We start from the raw sequence: 19,924 nt of genomic DNA on the forward strand, positions 1-19,924 counted from the left end.
ACTTTTTGTGTTATGTTATTTATGTTATTTTTAAGATATTGATTTAGAGAATGGCACAGTAGCTGGTTGGTGTCTATTCACGTAGTCTGTGCTAGGCACGCTCGTAACCTGACCATTTCGAAGCGGGTGTTTTTAAATTTCGGTTCGAGGCTTTCATCAACTATGAATTCTTTGGAACATAAGTTATGATGAAGTTTTCAGCACTGAAAAAGGAAACAATTCAAAATAAACAGCTGTCAGAAGTTTCAAAGTTTAAGGGAAGCAAAAGTACATTTGGTCATAACACTTTTAAATGATAAGAGTGAATCAAACTCAACAAATCCTCTACTTGATAATGATCGATCGTATCAAAAGTAAAGCAAAGTCTTGGTGCTACATTGCGCGATTCGGAACTCGACCTCCTGTTTATTATACACAGACTTTGCAGCCAACTGTTAAGTGTACAGAGCAATTGCGGGGCTAGCGCTACAATCCTACTAACACTAAAAGTCTCTCCCGAGCCGAGACTCGAACCTACGACAACTGGCTCGTACCTCGAGACCAACTGGGAGGTATCAATCGTCAATCAATCAATCGTATTAATTATGTTTTTTTTACAAATCGTCTGTATTACTCTCAAAATCTTTCATAAGTTAGTGTTTGTCGATAGTAAAATGTTACAATAAGATATGATACTGTACACCTGAAGTTTATTCAAGAATTTAAACTGATTAAACTGACATTTTGTCTCGTAAGATTTAGTTCATAAGTCCAACGTTTCGCTGACTGGATACACAGTTAAACATTTTATTGTTTTTTTTTTATGTGCAGTTAGAATACAAGTAACTATTGATCGAAAACTGTTTTTATCAGCTCGAGTAATACGTGTTAGCTTTTAAGTAAAACTGATAGTTTTCGATTCGGTGTGTAAAATACACTGCTCTACCTACAACCGTTCGCCTAAAATTTGCTTCAGAAAGCAAAAATTTGACGGTCCTTCGTTTCGGCAGAGAATGCTATCCACCCTTGGGCATGACAATCTACGCATCGAATCTGCTTTGTTTCACACTGGTCCGACAGAGACGGACAAGTAGTGAAGAATCAGAGCACACCTATAGGCATCTCGGCGTTACTGGTTACCGATGAGTGTTTCAGTGGCGGCGACCGAGTGGGTGGCTAACACGGCCAACGTATTACGCATGATGGAATGGAATCGAGTTTTCTTTTTGTGCGAAGTTCATGGATGAGCTGGTCGACCCCGATGACGATGATGGGACGTTTTGTCGCCATCGTCCATCGTGCGTTTTACTGGATCAGCGACTAGGATCTTTCGCCACTGCACGCTGTACTCAAGTACGAACGAAGGGCTTTTCGTCTATGTGTTAGCAAGCAGTAGGAATGTATTCCAGGTAGCTAGGAGTGGTTTCATTTCTTTTGCTAGAGAACAATTTTTGTTTAGAAGAAAGTCAATTTTAGTTCAGTAGTTGAGTTATGCGGTGCTGTTAGTAACGGTGGTTTATTCTCCAAAAACACTTTCAATGAAAGGATTCCACGATGAGCATCGTGGCATCTTTTTCTTTCTTGTTTTTTGAAAACTGCAAAAATGTTTCAACAAATCGGAATGTTCAGCAAAATGCTTCAATACAATGCGAGGTAGTTTATGAATCATGAATACTTTTAGTGCATGACAAGTATACAAGGATACTGGTTTTCCTTTTTTTAAAAAAGCAAATTATAATTAATCATCTTCTACTGCACAATTTTTCTATTGTCTTATTGGAGGTTTGACATTTCAATGTACCGTACCTGTTTATGCACACGTACGATTAGACCTGTTACCCGCACTAGCACTTTTAATCATCATCAATGGAATGTTATGTAAAGCTTAAGCCATTTAAAATCTGGACACTAAAAGCGGATCAATCTCAGAACCGTATTGATATAATATCAATGATGAGTGTTCCAAATTAAAGTCATTTATTGCACTTTAAAGAAAAATAGCACAAAATTATTCCGGTTTGGATTTAGTGAAATTTCGAACTTCGCTTTGAATGTTATTACTTATCATATTTCAGTACGAATTTACATATCTCACACTCTGTTGACTAACCCAAGAGACCAATTTGTTCCACCGTCTCTTCAACTCTGTCGCATCTCGAGTTGCCTTCTATTTTCTTCAACGATTGCCCAATGTTTTTTCCTCTGGGAAGGATTGAGGGTAGTTGGGTGGGTTGATGTCCTTTTCAGAGAAATTCACTTCGTTGTCTCTATAACACTGTTTCGTCTTCTTCGTCGTCCATGCAGATACAGCCTTCGTACTTCTTAGGAACCTCATTTCACAATAGTTTGTTGTCCCGTAGAAATCGAAATTCTTATTGCAAACGAATCTTATGATGTTTTAGCCAACATTTCGGCTAAACGATTTCTCTTAATTTTTAAAATTGGACTCCTTCAATTTCTTTCTTTTCTTTAGGACTTGTTATTATCTAGAAAAAGGGAAAAACTAAAAACACATTTTCAACCACATACTTTCGATCATAAACTCAATGCATTTTACCACTCAAATGTTCATTATTTTAGAAACTTTCAGTAAATAATTTCGAATTATATAGTAAATGTAGGTGCGGAGATATATAGGTGTGGTCCCGGTGGTTCTGTGGTTAGCGATGTCGCACTGTGGTCCAGAAATGAAAAAAGATGGTCAAAAGTCATTTTCTCGCAAACGTTACATTTTAGAGCAATACTATCTTCTGGAAAGTTTTAGAGTAAAAAACGACTCTTCTTTGGACATTGACAGATCCGTGATGAATCCCCCTACAAGTAAGATAAAAAGAACATTTTCTTTAAAAATCAATATTTTTTGTCACCGTCTTTGGCAAAGTTTTCAATAATAACATAACAAAAAACTTTGCTGAAGACACTAGGTAGCTATTTCTCAATATTACTGAGCTATCTGATTATGTTCAATGATGTTTCAAAAAACAAAAGGTTTTTGCCATTAAAATTCATATTTTATACCACTATACCTCTGATATTCTCACTGAACTTTTAAAACAACATCAGACCTTTATTTTTTATATGTTATAGCAGACTTTTATTTACGATAAAAAGGTTTCCATCAATTTTTCCTGCCAAAAAATTTACTTTTGACAAGTAATTTGCGATTTTCTGCCGTTCTCCACCACATCCCACGACAAAATTACCACCAATTGGATTGTCCATGTGCTCTGCACACACCGCAGATAAAATTTCATGCAGAAATTTGCAGAAACTTATAAAATCATGGAACAAAACAACTTCAACGTATGTCATGTTGGTCATTAGCGGATCTTTGTTGGAAAAAACATAGCAGGATTTGCATTTTTACGTTTTGATGCATATTTTGAAGTATAATCGTCATAGTTTACTAATATATCGGGAGTTCCGCAAGGCAGCGATATGGGGTATTAACTTTTTGCGCTTTTCTTTAATGATTCTATGCTACTGTTGAAGGTTTGTTGTTAGTTGGTATACGCGGATGATTTAAAGTTGTATTTGGTAGTCCGTACAACCAACAATTGTCGCCGTCTACAAGGTCTGCTAAATGTTTTCGTCGACTGGTGCCACAAGAACTGGCTAGTAGCTAGCATTAAAAAATGCGTTGTTAAATGTCATATATTCTAAGCCCGATCATGTTCGAATACCGCATTGATGGACTTGAGCTGAAAAGAGTTGACCGTGTGTGCAACACAGACTTCATGCTAATTGATATTCACATACGTTCACCCCAAAAATACTTACGCTGCACATACGGGTACTAGGCTTTATTTCAACTTCCCCCAAATCCAAACGATAGAATTCAACCCATGAGGATCTTGTGATCGTATCGCCGGGAATCGGGAAAAACTAGTGCCTGGAGAGACCGTCTTCGTTAGGCAACAATTTTCAAAAACACACTTCATCACGCTCAATGTTGATTTTCGGTTCCCAAATAGTAACTGTCTATAAGAGATGCCAGTTGTTTTTAAAAAAGGGTCTGCAACTACTCAAAAAATCTGCTTGAAATTTAAAACACAAAATCCACTTCAAGCTAAAAAAAGTGTTCGCGCGGGCAAAAGTTTGCGCAAATCCGTTCTCATTTTTAGGAAATCAACGCTAATAATATAAAGACTCGAACTAAAATCTGCAAAAACTTTTATACAACTGCAAATTAAATGAATCTGCACACGAATTCATAAAGACTGTCTTTTGCAAACAAATCTACACATCTATTATTCTTGGTGTCAAAAAATCTTCATTCGAGTCACATGCGGGTTAATTTACGCGTCGCCTATTTGGATCATTTTTTCGAACTCAAAATTTTCTTGCGTCATGTCAAGTTTGTGTCGGTTAATTTAAGTGTATTATTCGTTTCTCTCTCCCAGCTCAAAACAAACAAAAGACTTCGAAAATATAACGATACTTATCCTTCCCAGAGCGGTCCATTTTTTCACTATTCTAGAAAACATGGAAACCCGATCTTAACGATTTCACTAATTACACATTAATTACATTAATTAATACACCATTTTATTTCGCAACAAACAGCCTTTATTATCAAAATTTTACATAGAGGCAGTACTTCGGGGTCGTCCAATAGTTACGTAAGCAAATAGTGGGTAGGGGATGAGTGCAATTTTCATACGTTGTCTTACAACGACTTGATGACTTGATTATCTTACGTAAGAACAACATTTTTAATGCAGCTGTTCAAATAACCATGTTCATGAAAGTGTGGACGGTAAAATTCATGAAAAGAAAATTACGGAAGGACGATTGACTCGAATTCAGAGCAGAAAAGACAACGAAGTATTGTGCTTGCTGCAGGATGAGGAAACTGGAGCTCAGACCTGGAGTGGATTAATGCAAAGGATATTGATGCCGGAGAGACAACTGAGGTAATTAAGGTTCCTGAAGATTTGGGCAATGCTGAGATCCATCCAGCACATGTGTGGGCAAAGAATGAGTATACCATCAATGATGAGTAATGTTCATACTAATCTAGTTGATTTTAAAATGTTACTATTTTGTTTTAAAAAATATTCTTACGTAATTATAGAACGGCCCCTTATTTGGCCATGTTGCCACCTTTTTTTCTTTTGTTATCTTCTCTAAACCGTTTGTGTACAAACATTTTACCTGTTTTTAGTTAGGGTAGATCTGCTTAATATAGACCACTTCCTTTAGTGGACCACCTTAACTTCTTACACTAAATGACACATTATAAATATACTTATTTTGATTTGTGCTTTGACAACTTCAATAATGTTCTTCATTAGAAATGTTGCAACAGACGTTTACTATAATTTTCTTCATTAAAGCTGCAAAAAATGTCATTTAATAACAGCTACCTGGTCTGCCATGGTTTGTTAACGTTTTCATAGGAAAGGGCTTTACCAAAAACTGTACTGGCATCACACTTTCCGAGCGATACCAATTAGATTTCCGATGAACGGGTAGGATAATAGTGTCTTTAAAGGATAAGCAACAAATTTTACTAGAAAAACACTTAAAATATTGAAAGAAATAGTGGCCCAAATAAGGGTGGAAATAATATTGTTTTCTTTATTCCGACATGCTTCATTTCGAACAAGAGCTCTCATCGAAATAACGCCGCGAATCATAGTTACCATAGTAACCATAAATTTGTTATGATCGTGTTATTGTACAAAATTGCTGCTAAAATGCGAAAAACGCCGAAAGTTGGTAAAAAATATACTGAAGCAGCTGTTACTGAGTGTCTTCAAGCAATTAAAAGTGGTGTTCCGACTAAAGAAGCTTACAGGCGCTACAATGTTCCACGATCCACCGTAATGTTCCGTGCCAGCAGCAACTAGTCAGACAAACCACGCAGAGGTAAACCAACTGCATTGACTGTCGCGGAATTAGGATTCAATTGTTGACTGGATAACTCGGATGGCACGTAAAGGATTCCCTGTTACGAAAGAACGGTTGCAGTCTACAGTTGCAAGATTCATTTCAGAAAACCCTCGTCATTCGGACTGCAAGATGAAAGCCGGTATGTTGATAGAATAGTAAACTTTTATGTTATTCAATTAGGGATACCATCCGTCCTGATTTAGCAGGACATGTCCTGATTTTGAGATCATATTTGGGCGTCCTGATTTATTTTTCATATTCAAGCATTTGTCCTGATTTTTATAAGACATACAATTATCTTCAATCACCGAGCTCATATTGCAAGGCACAAGTCGGTAAGTTTTTAACAGAAACGTGAATGTTGCCTGATATTAGAAATTGTTGGAGATTGCCCAGTATTTTTTTCCATTTCTGGCTGTCAGTTCGAATTCGTCGCTGGTAAAAATAAAAACAAAAGGACATTTTTCTCCGATAAAATTCTTAATGTAACATTTTATGAGGTAAAATTGTACAATTTGAAGTGATGACCGTTTTACGAGCTAAAGGAAATAAAAGGGCCTATTACAGTCAACGTGGTGAGCAGCGAGTTACTCGCCTGACTAATTTAGATATCACAGATGGTGAGTCGGCTGGATCTCGGACGAGTAGCTCGTCTGCGAAACTGCTTCACTCAGCTGTCACCAGCCAAGTTTTACTCGCGTTTCCTAATACAACATTTTGCTCGTCAGTGACTCTAGTCGAGTAAAATTTCTCACCTTGTTACCTGTAATTGGTACCAAAATCAGGAAAAATCTGCATTATTTTAGAAATATCTGGGAGACATTAAACCTGTCTATCTTGATACATGTTCAATAATGTGGATAATTCAGATAAATCTCGATACCTGACCACACAACGCTCACTGCGTAAATTATTTCTTTGGTTAGGCCTGAGTAAAGTGAACAGTGTTAAACATTTGACAATTTTTATATTTAATTTTAAACAGTTTACGTGTGCTGAATACTTTGGGGACATACAAATTCCTAAAACTTCAAAGTTGTTTGATGAAATTGGATCGATCGAGATATATGTTGAATAAATTAAAAACCGAATAGCATTTTGAAGTGCAAACAACATACGACCAATTTAAACCAGGATAAAAAATATTTGGATCAAATTTTTTGCCGAAAAAATAGATGTCCTGATTTGTACCTCTGACCAGATGGTATCCCTATATTCAATGCTATTGCAATATTGTCTGTGTTAGATTATAAATGTTACTGTGGATTCATGAACCGCCATCCAGAACTCTCAGTGCGTAAGCCAGAGTTAGTTTCATCAGCGGTGGCTACAGTTGAAGAGATGTAATTTTTAGACCTGGCCCACATTAGGAAATTGTTGTGGTCCAAATAAGGAAACGGTGGCCCATTAAAGGAAACTGAACCGACGATTTATTTCTTTTATTATAAGAAAATAGAGGTATTATCTTATTGTTTTCCACGCAGAAAAGATGATAAACATGTTACTTCATGTTTATACACAATGAAATACTTAATTCAGTTTAGAGATTTACATTTTTTCTTGCAAAATTTGCAGCTACGCTTCTAGGTGGCCCATTAAAGGCAGTTATACCCTATTATTAGAACTATCCGATGCAACATTTATTTGATCGGTAAGGGGCCATCTACATACCACGTGGACAGCTTTGGGGGGGGGGGGGGGGTATGTGTAATGTCCACGGTCCATACAAAATTTTCAGAATTCATATGGGCACTTGTCCACGGAGGGGGAGGGAGGGGATCAAAATCGTTAAAAATCTGTCCACGTGGTATGTGGATGGCCCCTAACTCCAAACCAATTGTTAGCAGATACTTTATAGAAAAATACAGAAGGCTCACTAGAAGATACATGTTACAACTCAAATTATGCGATTAGTTATAATTATTTCTTCAAAATGTGTTTAAAATTAAGCGTGATATAATAATAATAGGATATTGACATCTGCCCACCTACATGTATGCACTGTATGCACTGTTGTTACGGTTCTAAACATGTATAGCCACGAATGCTAAGCCCGATCAATCGCTGAAACGATCACAGCAACATAAAATAAGTCGAAAGATGTTCCCAAAATAAACACCCAAAGAGTCCAAAAAATACTCGTTGCATACCGAAATAAAGTGCACCACATTTGGTTTTTCGCGTTGAAGAACCAACCCTACACGATAGACGCCCAAATACAAAAGCAACGCTAAATGTTTCGAGCGAATACCAGTCCTAACCATGGCTGTGTTACACTTTCCGGGCTGGCGGAAAAGCATTTCCATCTATCACTGCTGCAGCTCTGAAAAGAATGAATCGCACTGAGCAACCCCAAACGTTACGCTTCTGCATTTCGGATCGGAGGGAAAAGCAGCACCCTTTTTTCGTCATCATATCTCCCGAGAAAGCGCATGTTTTTCGCTTCGGAGGACTTTTTTTTCAGCTGATATTGCAACCTGAAGCGATAATACGGTTTCGGTTCAGTCGGAAGATTTGCCTCAATTTCTCGCGGTCCGGCTCCAGCAGGCAGAGGATTTCCCCTCTACTGCAGTTTCCAATCTCCTACTTAAAAGTTACTTGCCAACATTGGGGAATACCACGCCGCAGCCGAAATGGATGGGGAAAATCATCAGCTAGGAATCCTGGCAGCTTGGGGCTGTTACCCGCTTGCAAGATATGCGCGCCATTGGCCTCACTCTGACTGGATACAAACCAAGGGTCCCTATGTACAGCAATGTTTTCCATCATTGGTTTTTCCTGCTACTAGAATCTACCAGCTTCGTGTCGTCGTTCGCTAGGATATAGTGAGGCTATACTTTGCTGACGATATGGGCTTGACTTGCCCGGCGATGGTTGGTAATGCTTTTGCGACGTTCGTCCTCTGAATTCTCGCCGCCTAACTCCGATAAACAGAGGCAGGGCAGCATTCATTTCTCAGAGCTCTGGATGCGATATTAGAGGAGCGCTGGCAAATCGGCAAATTCTCGCCAGAAAAAAAAACTGTGCCCTCTTGCTCCATCCGGATTTGGTCACCCATCAACCTATCTTAAATTCGCGTGGGGTAAAATTTGCTGGCAGGTCCGTTCGGTATAAAGTTTCCAAAGCTCTTCACCCCATTTGTGCAATTCGACAGACTGTAGTCAGCCTGGGCGTATTTCCCTAGGAGATGGATTGCAGTTTTCGTGCCGTACGTACTGCAACTGATCCGAAATGAAAAATCAAGTGACATTTGCTTGTTCATAAACAATTTTGTTCGTCGAAGTATTGATCGATAAAGAAAAAAAAGTTGTCCTAGTAAAAGACTTAACAAATTCTAAACCGTTGTTGTTCGGTGTTAAATAAGTAACCGTACAATACGGGTGCGTACTGTATCAAGGCGATGGACGAAGTTAGAAATCCATGTTGGCTGTTCTGTGTGGATGTATATTTTTATTCATTTCGTCTTGCTTCGACTGAACGATGCTTCCATACCGTTTGCACTAAAGCAACATCTTCCTCGTCCCTTCATATCCCATTATCGAAAAAAAAAATTCGGCTTAGTCTGTGCATTCCCCAGAAATGGAAGCTTTTGATGCTATAAACACTAACGTGGTCCTGGTCGCTGCCTGTTTTACTCCTACTCCTGACATTTTTTTCTTCCGTTTACCGCTACAGGCACCCACTTGAAGTGAAGCTCACACAGAACCAAACCCACAACTGGGGCAGCAGAATGGGTGACACCCCGCACTAGGTTTTGGGTATCCTTAGCTCTAATGCGAAGCGTTGGGTGTAGCGTGGACCCATTCCTCCTACACAAAAAATAAAAACTTTTTGCTTTCACCTAAAGTAATGGATCGAATTTTCTCATACCGTCTGGTTCGTCTGTAGTTGTTACAATAAATCAGCAGATCAACGAAAAAAATTTGCATTTCGAGCATAGTATGTTTTGAATGTAACAACCTTTTGAAATTCAAGCAAATTTTTGTTTTGGTTTTGAAGGCCATATAATAATCATGGTGATTACAAACGTTTTCTGCACAAGAACGGCAATAAACATGTGACGGAACCTTGCCAAGGGACACGATATAGGTTGAACCGGGAGCCCGAAAGGACGCAGGAAAGGAATAAAATGCGGTGACCGTCAGAAGAGGACCGAAAAAAAAACCGGAGCGCTGCGAGGAAAATGAAAATGGAAAATTGAGAAACCTTCGAAATTGTGTATAACACACCCATCCGCGACAGCACCGCTGCGGCAGAGAGGAGGGTAACAGGGACACAAAAACGAAGACCGTAATCCACTGCTCCTTTGCATGGATGAGTTGTTATTCGGGAAAGGGGGATATCCTACCGCGCGATGGCCTGGTGATACAGAGATATGATATTGGTCGAACAAGTCGGCCGTCATATGTTCGAAGTGTAGTCGTTATCATGTCTTGTATTGAAATGTTTCTTATTTTGTATCAACAAAATATTTACTACATTTATATTTTCGAGAAACAGTAGGAAAATACGTCATAGGATTTGACATCCTGTTCTAGAATGAGCAAAAAAAAAAAGATCGGTCGGTCGTGGGTCCGGAATCTCAGAAACGGACAGTATAACGAATCCTAAACCACAAAAAAGAATGAGGTTGCTTGAGATAAGTAGAGTAAAATGAGACTCTTAAAGCGCAATTCATTAGGCGTTTGTCAATTTGAATGGTATAGCATTTATGTTATTACGAGGAAAGGTTTTCTACTCATTTGAAACACAATAGTAATGATGAATTATAATGTCACTTGCCCAAAGTTTCAAGGTTGTATTCAAGGCATTTGGTTAAAGACACAATATTCCAACTTTCAATTTTTTATATTTTCACAAAGTGAAAAAGAAGACGATAACTTTGGTAGCATTCGTGCAAAAATTGCTGACCCATGATTAGTTTTCCACTTTTATTTACTCGAAATATAACAAAACATGAACTAAAAAAAATATTGTATTGTTTTCAAAATCATTCGAATGCACTAACTATGCAGCTGTTGCTGGAAACCAAAATGATTACACGAATGTGTATAACTGTACACGCAAAAATTGTGCGTAACCAGTTCAATATTGTGCGAAATTAGCGCAATTGTTATATAGATTAAAATCCTTGAAAACGAATGTGTTTCAGTTTAGACGCATCTTTTGTAGAAACGTATAATTATACTTCTTTCGTGTTGAGCTCGACAAAAATCACTACAGCGAGTTTCCAGTTCAAATTACCTATCCTTCAAATACGCATTGTTTATAGCATTGTAGTCCAGAAATCGTTAATGGCGGAGAAAACGTGTCTAATAATTGCAATGAATTGAATTGTAGGGAACTTATGATATGTGACCCGCATGCTAAGGCCCTCTTATATGCTTGTAAACCAATATCATCGTACAAACTTTGGTTATTATGGACCTGCGTTGTTTAGTGTAAGAACTTTCTCGGATGTAGAGCATTTGTTTGAGTATGGTGAGCCTAGTCATATTTTTAAACATAGATTAAATAATTGCAGAAACTTTTAATGGCTCTTTCAACATTTATTAGGACTTTACGTCAGAAAATATAAATAAATAAATAGATAGATAACAGACCTCGTACCCCTTTAAAGATCTTAAAAATTGACAGGGAGAAGAAAACAAATCAAGCCATTTTGTTAATATTATTAGTTCTTCGATAGCATATATGCTAAAATTAGCAACAAACAAATCCAGTGACAGCGAGAGTGTCGTCAAAAAGCAAGCAATATGATTAAAAATAATACTAAAGTGTTATTTTTCAACATTTATTTGAGTGAAAGTTACAAACGTCGTAACTTGTATACAAACTTTTATTAAAAATATTCCGTTTTTTTCAACTCGGTGTTATTTATTTTTCGCCCTCCCCCTGGCTAGCTTTGATGATTTTGGACATAAAAAGAGTTCGAAACTTGTATCAGCCTAAATTGTTAAAAAAATATATACACTGAAAAAAATTGTGTGCAACGGAGCGGTACCATTATGCTCTTGGCTTTGCGGATGATATTGATAGCGTCGGTATTAACCGCAGAGCAGTGGAAAAGGCATTCGTGGCTTTTAAAAGGGAAGCAGCGAGAATCGAACTTATCATCAACTCTGCCAAAACAAAGTACATGGTGGCTGGTAGAGGGCGTGGAAGTTTGTCGAGTCTTGGTACTGAGATTGTGATAGAGAGGGGAATTTATGAGGTAGTCGACGAATTTGTGTACCTTGGTACCTCGTGACGTGTGACAACGATGTTAGCCGCGAAGTGAAGAGACGGATAGCAGCCACAAACAGGACCTTTTACGGTTTACGTAGCCAGCTAAGGTCCGGCAGCATACATGTCCGCACGAAATTTGCGCTCTACAGGACGCTGATCCCGGTGGTACTCTACGGCCACGAGTGTTGGTCGATGAAGGAGGCTGACCGGCGAGCACTTGGAGTCTTTGAGCGTAGGATCCTGCGTTTCATACTTGGCGGAAAATTAGAGAATCGTGTGTGGCGCAGGTGCATGCACCACGAGGTGTACAGAGCATACCAACATGCGGATATCATTAAACTGATGAAACACGGCAGGCTACAGTGGGCTGGCCACGTAGCGCGAACGCCGGAGGAGCGACCGGTGAAGATAGAATTCAGCAGAGAGCCCGACAGAGGTCGGCGACTCCGTGGTAGACCCCGTACTTGTTGAATGTCTTGTGTGGAGGAGGATGTCCAATCGGCAGGTGTTAGGGGCGATTGGAGAAGACTAGCCCAAGATCGAGTGAAGTGGAGACATATTCTGGATTCGGCAGTGGGTCTTTGACGACCTGTCGCCATAAAAGTAAAGTAAGAGAAAAAAGATTTTTTTTTCAATAAAAATTTCAAAATAACTAAGTTTTGATGTACAGTAAGAGGGCATAATATTTTCTAGTTTAGTTTTAGTTTTAATGGATACTTCGTTGAAGAGTTTTAATGTATTTTTCAAATCTTATCATCTTTGAGAATATTTATTTTTCAATGATGTCAAGTGATTCTTGTGGTTATTGTGAATCAAATAGCTCATAGAAATATTTATTGAAATACATTTGTTTCTTAACCCTCTAGTGCCCAGTGCCGCCTGTCCGTCTGAAAATAACTTGGACACTAGAGGGTTGAGTTTTTCGAAATTCTTCAGCAACAACTAGAGCTTCATAAAAAACATGTAAAATTGCTAAAATGATTGAAATAACATTTCTCATTTTATTTTAGGTATTTGACAGTTTCGTGAGGTCGCATGTACCGTGCTGGATCGAAACCCGTACACTTTGATGTTTTTCTTCATTTTTAAGCATTATAAAAATTAAAAATTCATATGACAGTCACATGTACATGTCCGTTGCACTGTTGGCTTTCTGTTAAATAAAACTATGCGCCAGAAGGCCATGAAATAAAAATATTAAAAATGAAAAATCAATCGTGTATCGGTTTCAGTTGTCATTTCGTCGCATTGTGAGTGAATTCACTAAGGAAACGTAATTCATATAAAACGTTTTTCAAGTGGGATATAAGTGTTTTACTCTGTGAATCTTTTTGAAATCGATTGAAAAGGTAAGTCTTTGTCATTTTCGAGCTGTATATTGTCTGGTAAATAGTGCAAATTGTATTTATTCATCAAAAACTGTGCCGTACGGATTTTGATCCTTGTTAATCGCTTGAATCGAAATCCGTACACCGTGTGTATCATACATATATTGTTGAACTTTCATCCTTGTTTTCAGCATTTTATGGAAGAAAAGCATAAATATTCGGAAAACGATTCCGAAAGAGCTGTGACAGAGGTGCGCGAGAGAAAGTCGTACCGGGAAGCTTCGAGGGGTTCTGGCGTTCTGGTGACTACGATAAAGAATGCCGTAACGAATGGCTACAAATCTCAATCAAAAGGAGTTCCACCAACCTTCACTGCTGGAGAGGAAGATTTGGATCATGAAGTGGGTGCCATGCATGGGCATAGTAATCGGGCGGCCCGGGGCATTTGCCACCTCCTTAAATCTGGGCCTGGAAGAAGGCGTCTCGTAGCTGGTAGTTGAGAAAAATTTTATGTTTTTTATGTCGAATCATTCAATTGGGTCCTAAAGCTATACCAGTTTTTATATATCATTTGAAAAAGCCGCGTTTTATGAACAAAACGTGATTTTTGAAAAATGTTTATCGTTCTCCTCCAATTTTTAAATGAAGAATAAAAAACTGCTTGAAAGGTCTAAGATGACGTTTCGCCCATGTACGGTATATGAAAGAACAGTCAATTAAGGCATTTCGAGCAGTTTTTTATCCTTCATTTAAAAATCGAAGGAAAACGATAAACATTTTTTAAAAATCACGTTTTGCTCAGAAAATTGCACGTTTCCAGCTGAGATATAAGAATCAGAAAACCGTTTCAAACTTTAGAACCCCATTGGGACCTAAAGCTATTCCAGTTTTTAAATATCATTAGAGGAAAGCCGTATTTTCTGAGCAAAACGTGATTTTCAAAAAAAGTTTATCGTTTTTCTTCTATTTTTAAACGAAGAATAAAAAACTGCGCGGAATTTCTTAAATGACAGTATATGAGAGAACTGTCATTTAAGGCATTTCGAGCAGTTTTTTATTCTTCATTTAAAATTTGAAGGACAACGATTAACATTTTTTAAAAACCATGTTTTGCACAGAAATTTGCACTATTTCAGCTGATATAAAAATTAGCAAACCGTTTAAAAATTTAGGAACCAATTGACCGTCACAATATATTTATTCGTAAATTTAAAGATAAATTGAAAAATAAAATTCATTTTGTACTTCTATATCTATACGGATTTTGATTCATTGCTGTACGGACTTTAATCCAGTCTATATTGCGTGCGTGCGGAATTTGATTCAAAAGTGTACGGATTTCGATTCAGACGAAAAACTGCGTACGGATTTCGATTCAAAACATGTTTATTTCAAACATGATTTTTTCGAGTTTCAGAGTAATTTAAATCATTTTGCTTGAAAATAGTGATAAAATATGAGTAAACCTATAAGTAAGCATGTCAGTTTAAAGCAATATATAATTTCTTGATTTTATATTGACCGTCAAAGACTATCATGTGCTTAGGTGTACGGATTTCGACACAGCACGGTATTGTCATGTAGGTTCAGATTGTTTTGCTTTAAAGAGTCGAAAATTGATCAACATGAATTTGGCCGTACTATTTTAATCGTTTATCAAAAAACCATAAACACCTTTTATTTCAAAGATGTGTGTAAACAGTATCATCATATTCATAAAACATACGTAACACTCAGGAAGAAATCTTTAAAAAAAGTTGGTACAAAATGAACTGCTCGAATGATACCAAGCTCTGAATAAAATCACTCTTTAAGTAGTTTATGAAGGCGGTGTACCTGCGCAGCCCTCGTTTCCACTCGAAAAATGTTGCATTGATTTTGCAAAGAACTTTTTGACAGTTCCTTATGGGATTTTCTTTGTGGTCCGATAAAGCCGAAAAAAAGAAAATTCATTTTGTTCATTATTCGTCGAGCAGTTGGACAGGACGGGGTACGGAACAGTGCTGATAAAAGTCATTTTCCCCAGCAAAATTCTTCGAAAATTACTGCCAATTATTATCAATTTTCTCTTCCAATGATCGCAGCACTCTTTCAGATACACTAGATTTTCGTCCTAGTAACGTGCTGTTATACTCAGATGAAATAGATCGCGCGCATTGTTCACGGTTACGGAATAAAATTTGACGACAAATCCAACCAAATGATCTTCACTTCAAAGCGAAAAAGAAAAACAAACAGTCCACTCAACCAGAATGAACCTCACTGAAACACTTTTTCAATGACACTGACCGATGCCTTGACAATCTTCGTTAACTGATAAACTGATTTTGTTGTCTTGCTTCCATCGCATGAAATATAATGAGGTGTTTTAACAGTTCACTTCCATGCAAAAAGCGGGAAGGGAGAACTCTGAAAGGATTGCAAAAAAATAACGTTTATGGATGCTTTTTTTCACTTTCATTCAAGAGTGTCAACAAATATCAACCCTGGTACGGAGTACTATGGACAACGTGTACCAGAATAAAACGTCAGTGTTACGTATGTCTTATGTATGTGGTATCATGCCTTATGTTTGATGTTGACATTTGCTTTTTAGTTGTGGAAATGGCGTCGAAGAAAGAGAAGCAACGTATAAATACTTTGCTCGCGCATCGCGAAAGTCCGAACTACTCGCACGTCAAGTTGGCAAAATTGTTGAATGTGGCCAAATCATCCGTCACCAACCTAATAAAAGTGTTTGAAGATCGTTTGTCGATTGCCAGGAATACAGTATCGTGTGTAAATCGAAATCCGAAGGCTGCAAAAAAGACGCAAACATAGCCAGCGATTTGAGGCGGATTTCCAACCTATCCGCCCGAGATGTCACAAGCGAGCTGGGAGTCTCCTCTGGCAAAGAATATCTTGTGTGGTTGGCCATCTGTTCCTGTGGTTTGAAGAGCAACATTTTCATCGCGAAAGGTTCCGTCAACCAGAAAATTTATGAGCAGGAGTGCCTGCAAAAACCTTTGGTGCCTTTCCTCAAGCTATACAGTTGTTCCCTTCTTTTCTGGCCGGTTTTGGCATCTTTCCATAACGGAAAAAAGCCATGAGCTCGAACAAACGAAGCCGCGAACATCGTTTAGGTGGTGCCAAAGGACATGAACCCTCCAAACACATCAGAGCTCTATAGAAAAATACTGAGCTATCATCAAGCGGATCTTCAAAAATACACGAAAGAAAGTTGTCAACCAGATTAAGTTTAAGGCTAACTGCCGTTCTGCGATAAACAAAGTGACCAAGGAGGTTGTACAAAACTTGATGGAAGGATTCAAGAGAAAGGTTCGGCAACTCGCATTCGTTAAAAAGAAAGTTTACGTCAATATTTTTCTTTTATCCTGTTTTCTTTTATCCAGTACGTTTTTAAATAACAAAAATGCTCGATTCAAAAAAATTTTTGTTGGACCAATTTTTGACCGTAACACCCTTTATTTCTTTCATGAGAAAACCTGGCAGCACGGCCACCACTTGTACCAGTAGTTTGCGTTCGGCGTGCGGTTATTGCGTTCCATTCGTTTCTAGGTAAATTTAAAAAGTTCACGGGATGGAACGCCAAGTTTGGTATGATACAGACTGTAAACGATTGGTGGGTTGCCGAAGATATTTAGAAACTTCGATTCTCCTGTATGCCGATACAGCAATCGTGGCGCGATTCTATTTATATCGTCTCCTGGTGGCCGGTTGCCCAGAGATCGAGAAGTAACCATATCGTGCGCGAATTTGTGTAGAAAAGATCGCACAATCGACCTCGATGGATCTAGATCAATTCCTTTCCACTAACATTAATTCCTTCCTTTGATACTTGTGGATGATGCAGAGGATTACTCGGTCTCTAGTAGCAACAAGTATCAAACTAACACTCCCGATATCCCTTCCTCCATTGATCTGCATTGGGCGTGGCCAGCTACATTGTTTACCAGTGAAAAGAAAGATCACCAAGAATTGTACACTGAAAATGGCTTGCTACTCCTAGGCACCATTTTGACGGTTCTTTGTGCAATTTCAGCTGATTCTGGTCAATCGCGTGCAACACATGGGCGATGAAATATGCTGTGCTACATCCTTTATTTCTTTTAATTCATTTGGGAACTCAATATCTCTTAATATATGCAATTGTTCATGTTCGAATAATCCTATTTTCATCACACTAGAGATAGCAAATGAAACAGGCATTTTGAACGCTTACGATTAATATGAATTAAGGAATAAATACTAGAATAAAGTACAGCTCTCAAAAAATGTAGGGTTTTCTTCAGCTATACACATTGAATGTTTTTGTTACCAGAATAGAAGAAAACTTTTTTTGTTGCCAAAACTATTTTTATTTGAGTTTATGACATTTGAATTCATTGTTTAAAGCAGAAATATATTTTGCAGAAGATATGGAAGCTCCACACAGCAAACACCACATGGGCAAAATCATTTCAAATGACCTGGACACACTAAAAATTAATCGACCATTTTTGATTTGAATGAAACTTTGCACACGTGTTTGTCTTAGCAAATTGAGCATTTTACACAGATGGAGAGATTTTCTAGACCCATAAGTGATTTTCATGAAGGATGTATGAATTTTGGCATGGTTTTATTCAAAGCATTGTTGCTCAGAAACCTTTGGTTGTATAGAAAAACTGTCTCAGAATGAGTTCAAAGAAATTAATTATGCCAGATAAAAACAATATACATTGCGAAAAAATTTTTTTTGCCAAAAAAAAAATAGAAATAAACACAAAATTTTAATTTAATAAAAAGGGTTGTATGTTTTTTTTTGATTTTTGAAAGAAATTTGAAGTTATCACGCAATTTTCAAAAGAAGTCCGTGATGGAGAAATGAAAATCAATTTTTTTATGAAACGTTAAATTAAAAAAAATCTAACTTCAACATTTTTTAATTATTGTGTTTTAATTATTTTAAAAGATTCAGGTAGTCATTTAAAATCAAAAAGCTCTTGGTAGTTAACATTCTTAATGCATCGGTTTACGAGTTATTTTATATAGCGAACAAGTTCATATACTCATATTTGTTATTCACTTTACACATTTCGTACTAATCCATAGGAGGCTGCCCAATCCGCACGAGAATCACAAATGAAAAAGTGCTTTTTTGTTACAATTGTCACCTGAATGTTTTTAAAATAATATGGAAACAGTTTTTGTAATCGAGTAACTATTACTTTTTCTAGAAAAATATTGTGCGAATTTTCTCACGAAAGCAATGATTTAAGGGGTTATATACCTTTTTGGTCGAGAAAAATGAGGGAAGTTTGAATCTATTTTCATGTGCATATCACCATTGTCATTGCATCAAAGGGGTATTTTTCTGAAAGTACAGTTTATCAACAACAAAAAAATACGTTTTATTTTGAGATATACCAATTATTACTGGAGTAATGGCCGTTTCTCCGAAACGCTATTTTTTTGCAGAGGCTTGCGGTGATCCTGATAGAGACTCAGCGGGTCAAACGAAATAAAAAAACTCATATTATTTCATTAGTTTAGAAGTGTGCCGGGTCCTTGAACGATCGTTTTTATGAGTATTTTGTTTTCAGTGCAAACGGGAACGTTTTTCCCAAAAAATGCACGTTTTGAGCGTTAAAAATTGAATTAAAAATTTTTTTGCGGCAAAATGTAACTGTATGTTTCAAAAAGCGATCGTTCAAAGACCGGCGAATTTAATAACGAAAATTTAAAAAAAAAAACAGGATCACGGCAAAGTCATTTTTCGGAAAACACTATTCCGAGATAATCGCGTGTAAAGTTTCAAGTTTAGTTTTCTCTGAAAAGTCACAGGCGAAATTATTTTTCTTTAGAAACAAAAGTATTCTCCCCACAGAGTAGTCACGGTGATAATTTAAAGTACGAGTGGCATTTTGTCTTAGAATAGTCACCAAGTCATTAAGAGGTACGGGTAAATTTTTCTGGTAAATTCACGGTGACTTTTCATAGCAATAGTTTCCTTAATTAGTCACTGTGACTCTCATAAGAAAATATATGTCAGAAGTTTTGTTTATAAGAATATGCTACCTTTTAAAAAAAAGTTTTAAGTTATTAACATTGTCACAGTGATTTTGGTAGTCGTCTTTTTTGGTTTAAACAAATATCAGTAAAAGTAAACATCGGGCTTCATCGGATAAATGTTACTATTTAGTCACCGTGAATATTTTAAGGAAATAAACATATGTCAAATGTTGTTACAAAAATTATGTGATCCTTTTCAAAATTTCGGCGGAGTTTGAATAATCATCCTTTTTAAATCCAGTAACAAAGAAAGGACCACTTCATTTTAATAAAGTCACATATGTATTCCCTTGAACTAACGTTCGATTACTATTTTCTCACAAGAGAACTCAAATGAATCGATTTTGTGACGAATGCAGATAGGATAAACAATCGTTATCAAGAAGAATGCATGATACGGAAGTCACCAAGAACAATTGGTGACGAACACCTGGAAA

The 19,924-nt window shown here is 37.3% G+C and overlaps 2 protein-coding genes across 8 annotated transcripts in view; one reads left to right on the forward strand and one right to left on the reverse strand.

The window, feature by feature from the left end:
- Positions 1–19,924, forward strand: part of LOC129726937 (nucleolar protein 4) — a 115,020-nt gene that overhangs the window by 45,567 nt on the left and 49,529 nt on the right. The gene's annotated exons all lie outside the window — the stretch shown is intronic.
- Positions 2,697–19,924, reverse strand: part of LOC129726942 (uncharacterized) — a 289,022-nt gene continuing 271,794 nt past the window's right edge. Inside the window, exon 4 of the mRNA XM_055684236.1 lies at positions 2,697–2,793. Within this exon, the coding sequence (XP_055540211.1) occupies positions 2,712–2,793 (82 nt within the window). The 3' untranslated portion in view covers positions 2,697–2,711. The remainder of the gene's footprint in view (positions 2,794–19,924) is intronic.

This window comes from Wyeomyia smithii, chromosome 3 (assembly GCF_029784165.1).
Source record: "Wyeomyia smithii strain HCP4-BCI-WySm-NY-G18 chromosome 3, ASM2978416v1, whole genome shotgun sequence".
Taxonomy (NCBI): Eukaryota; Metazoa; Arthropoda; class Insecta; order Diptera; family Culicidae; genus Wyeomyia; species Wyeomyia smithii.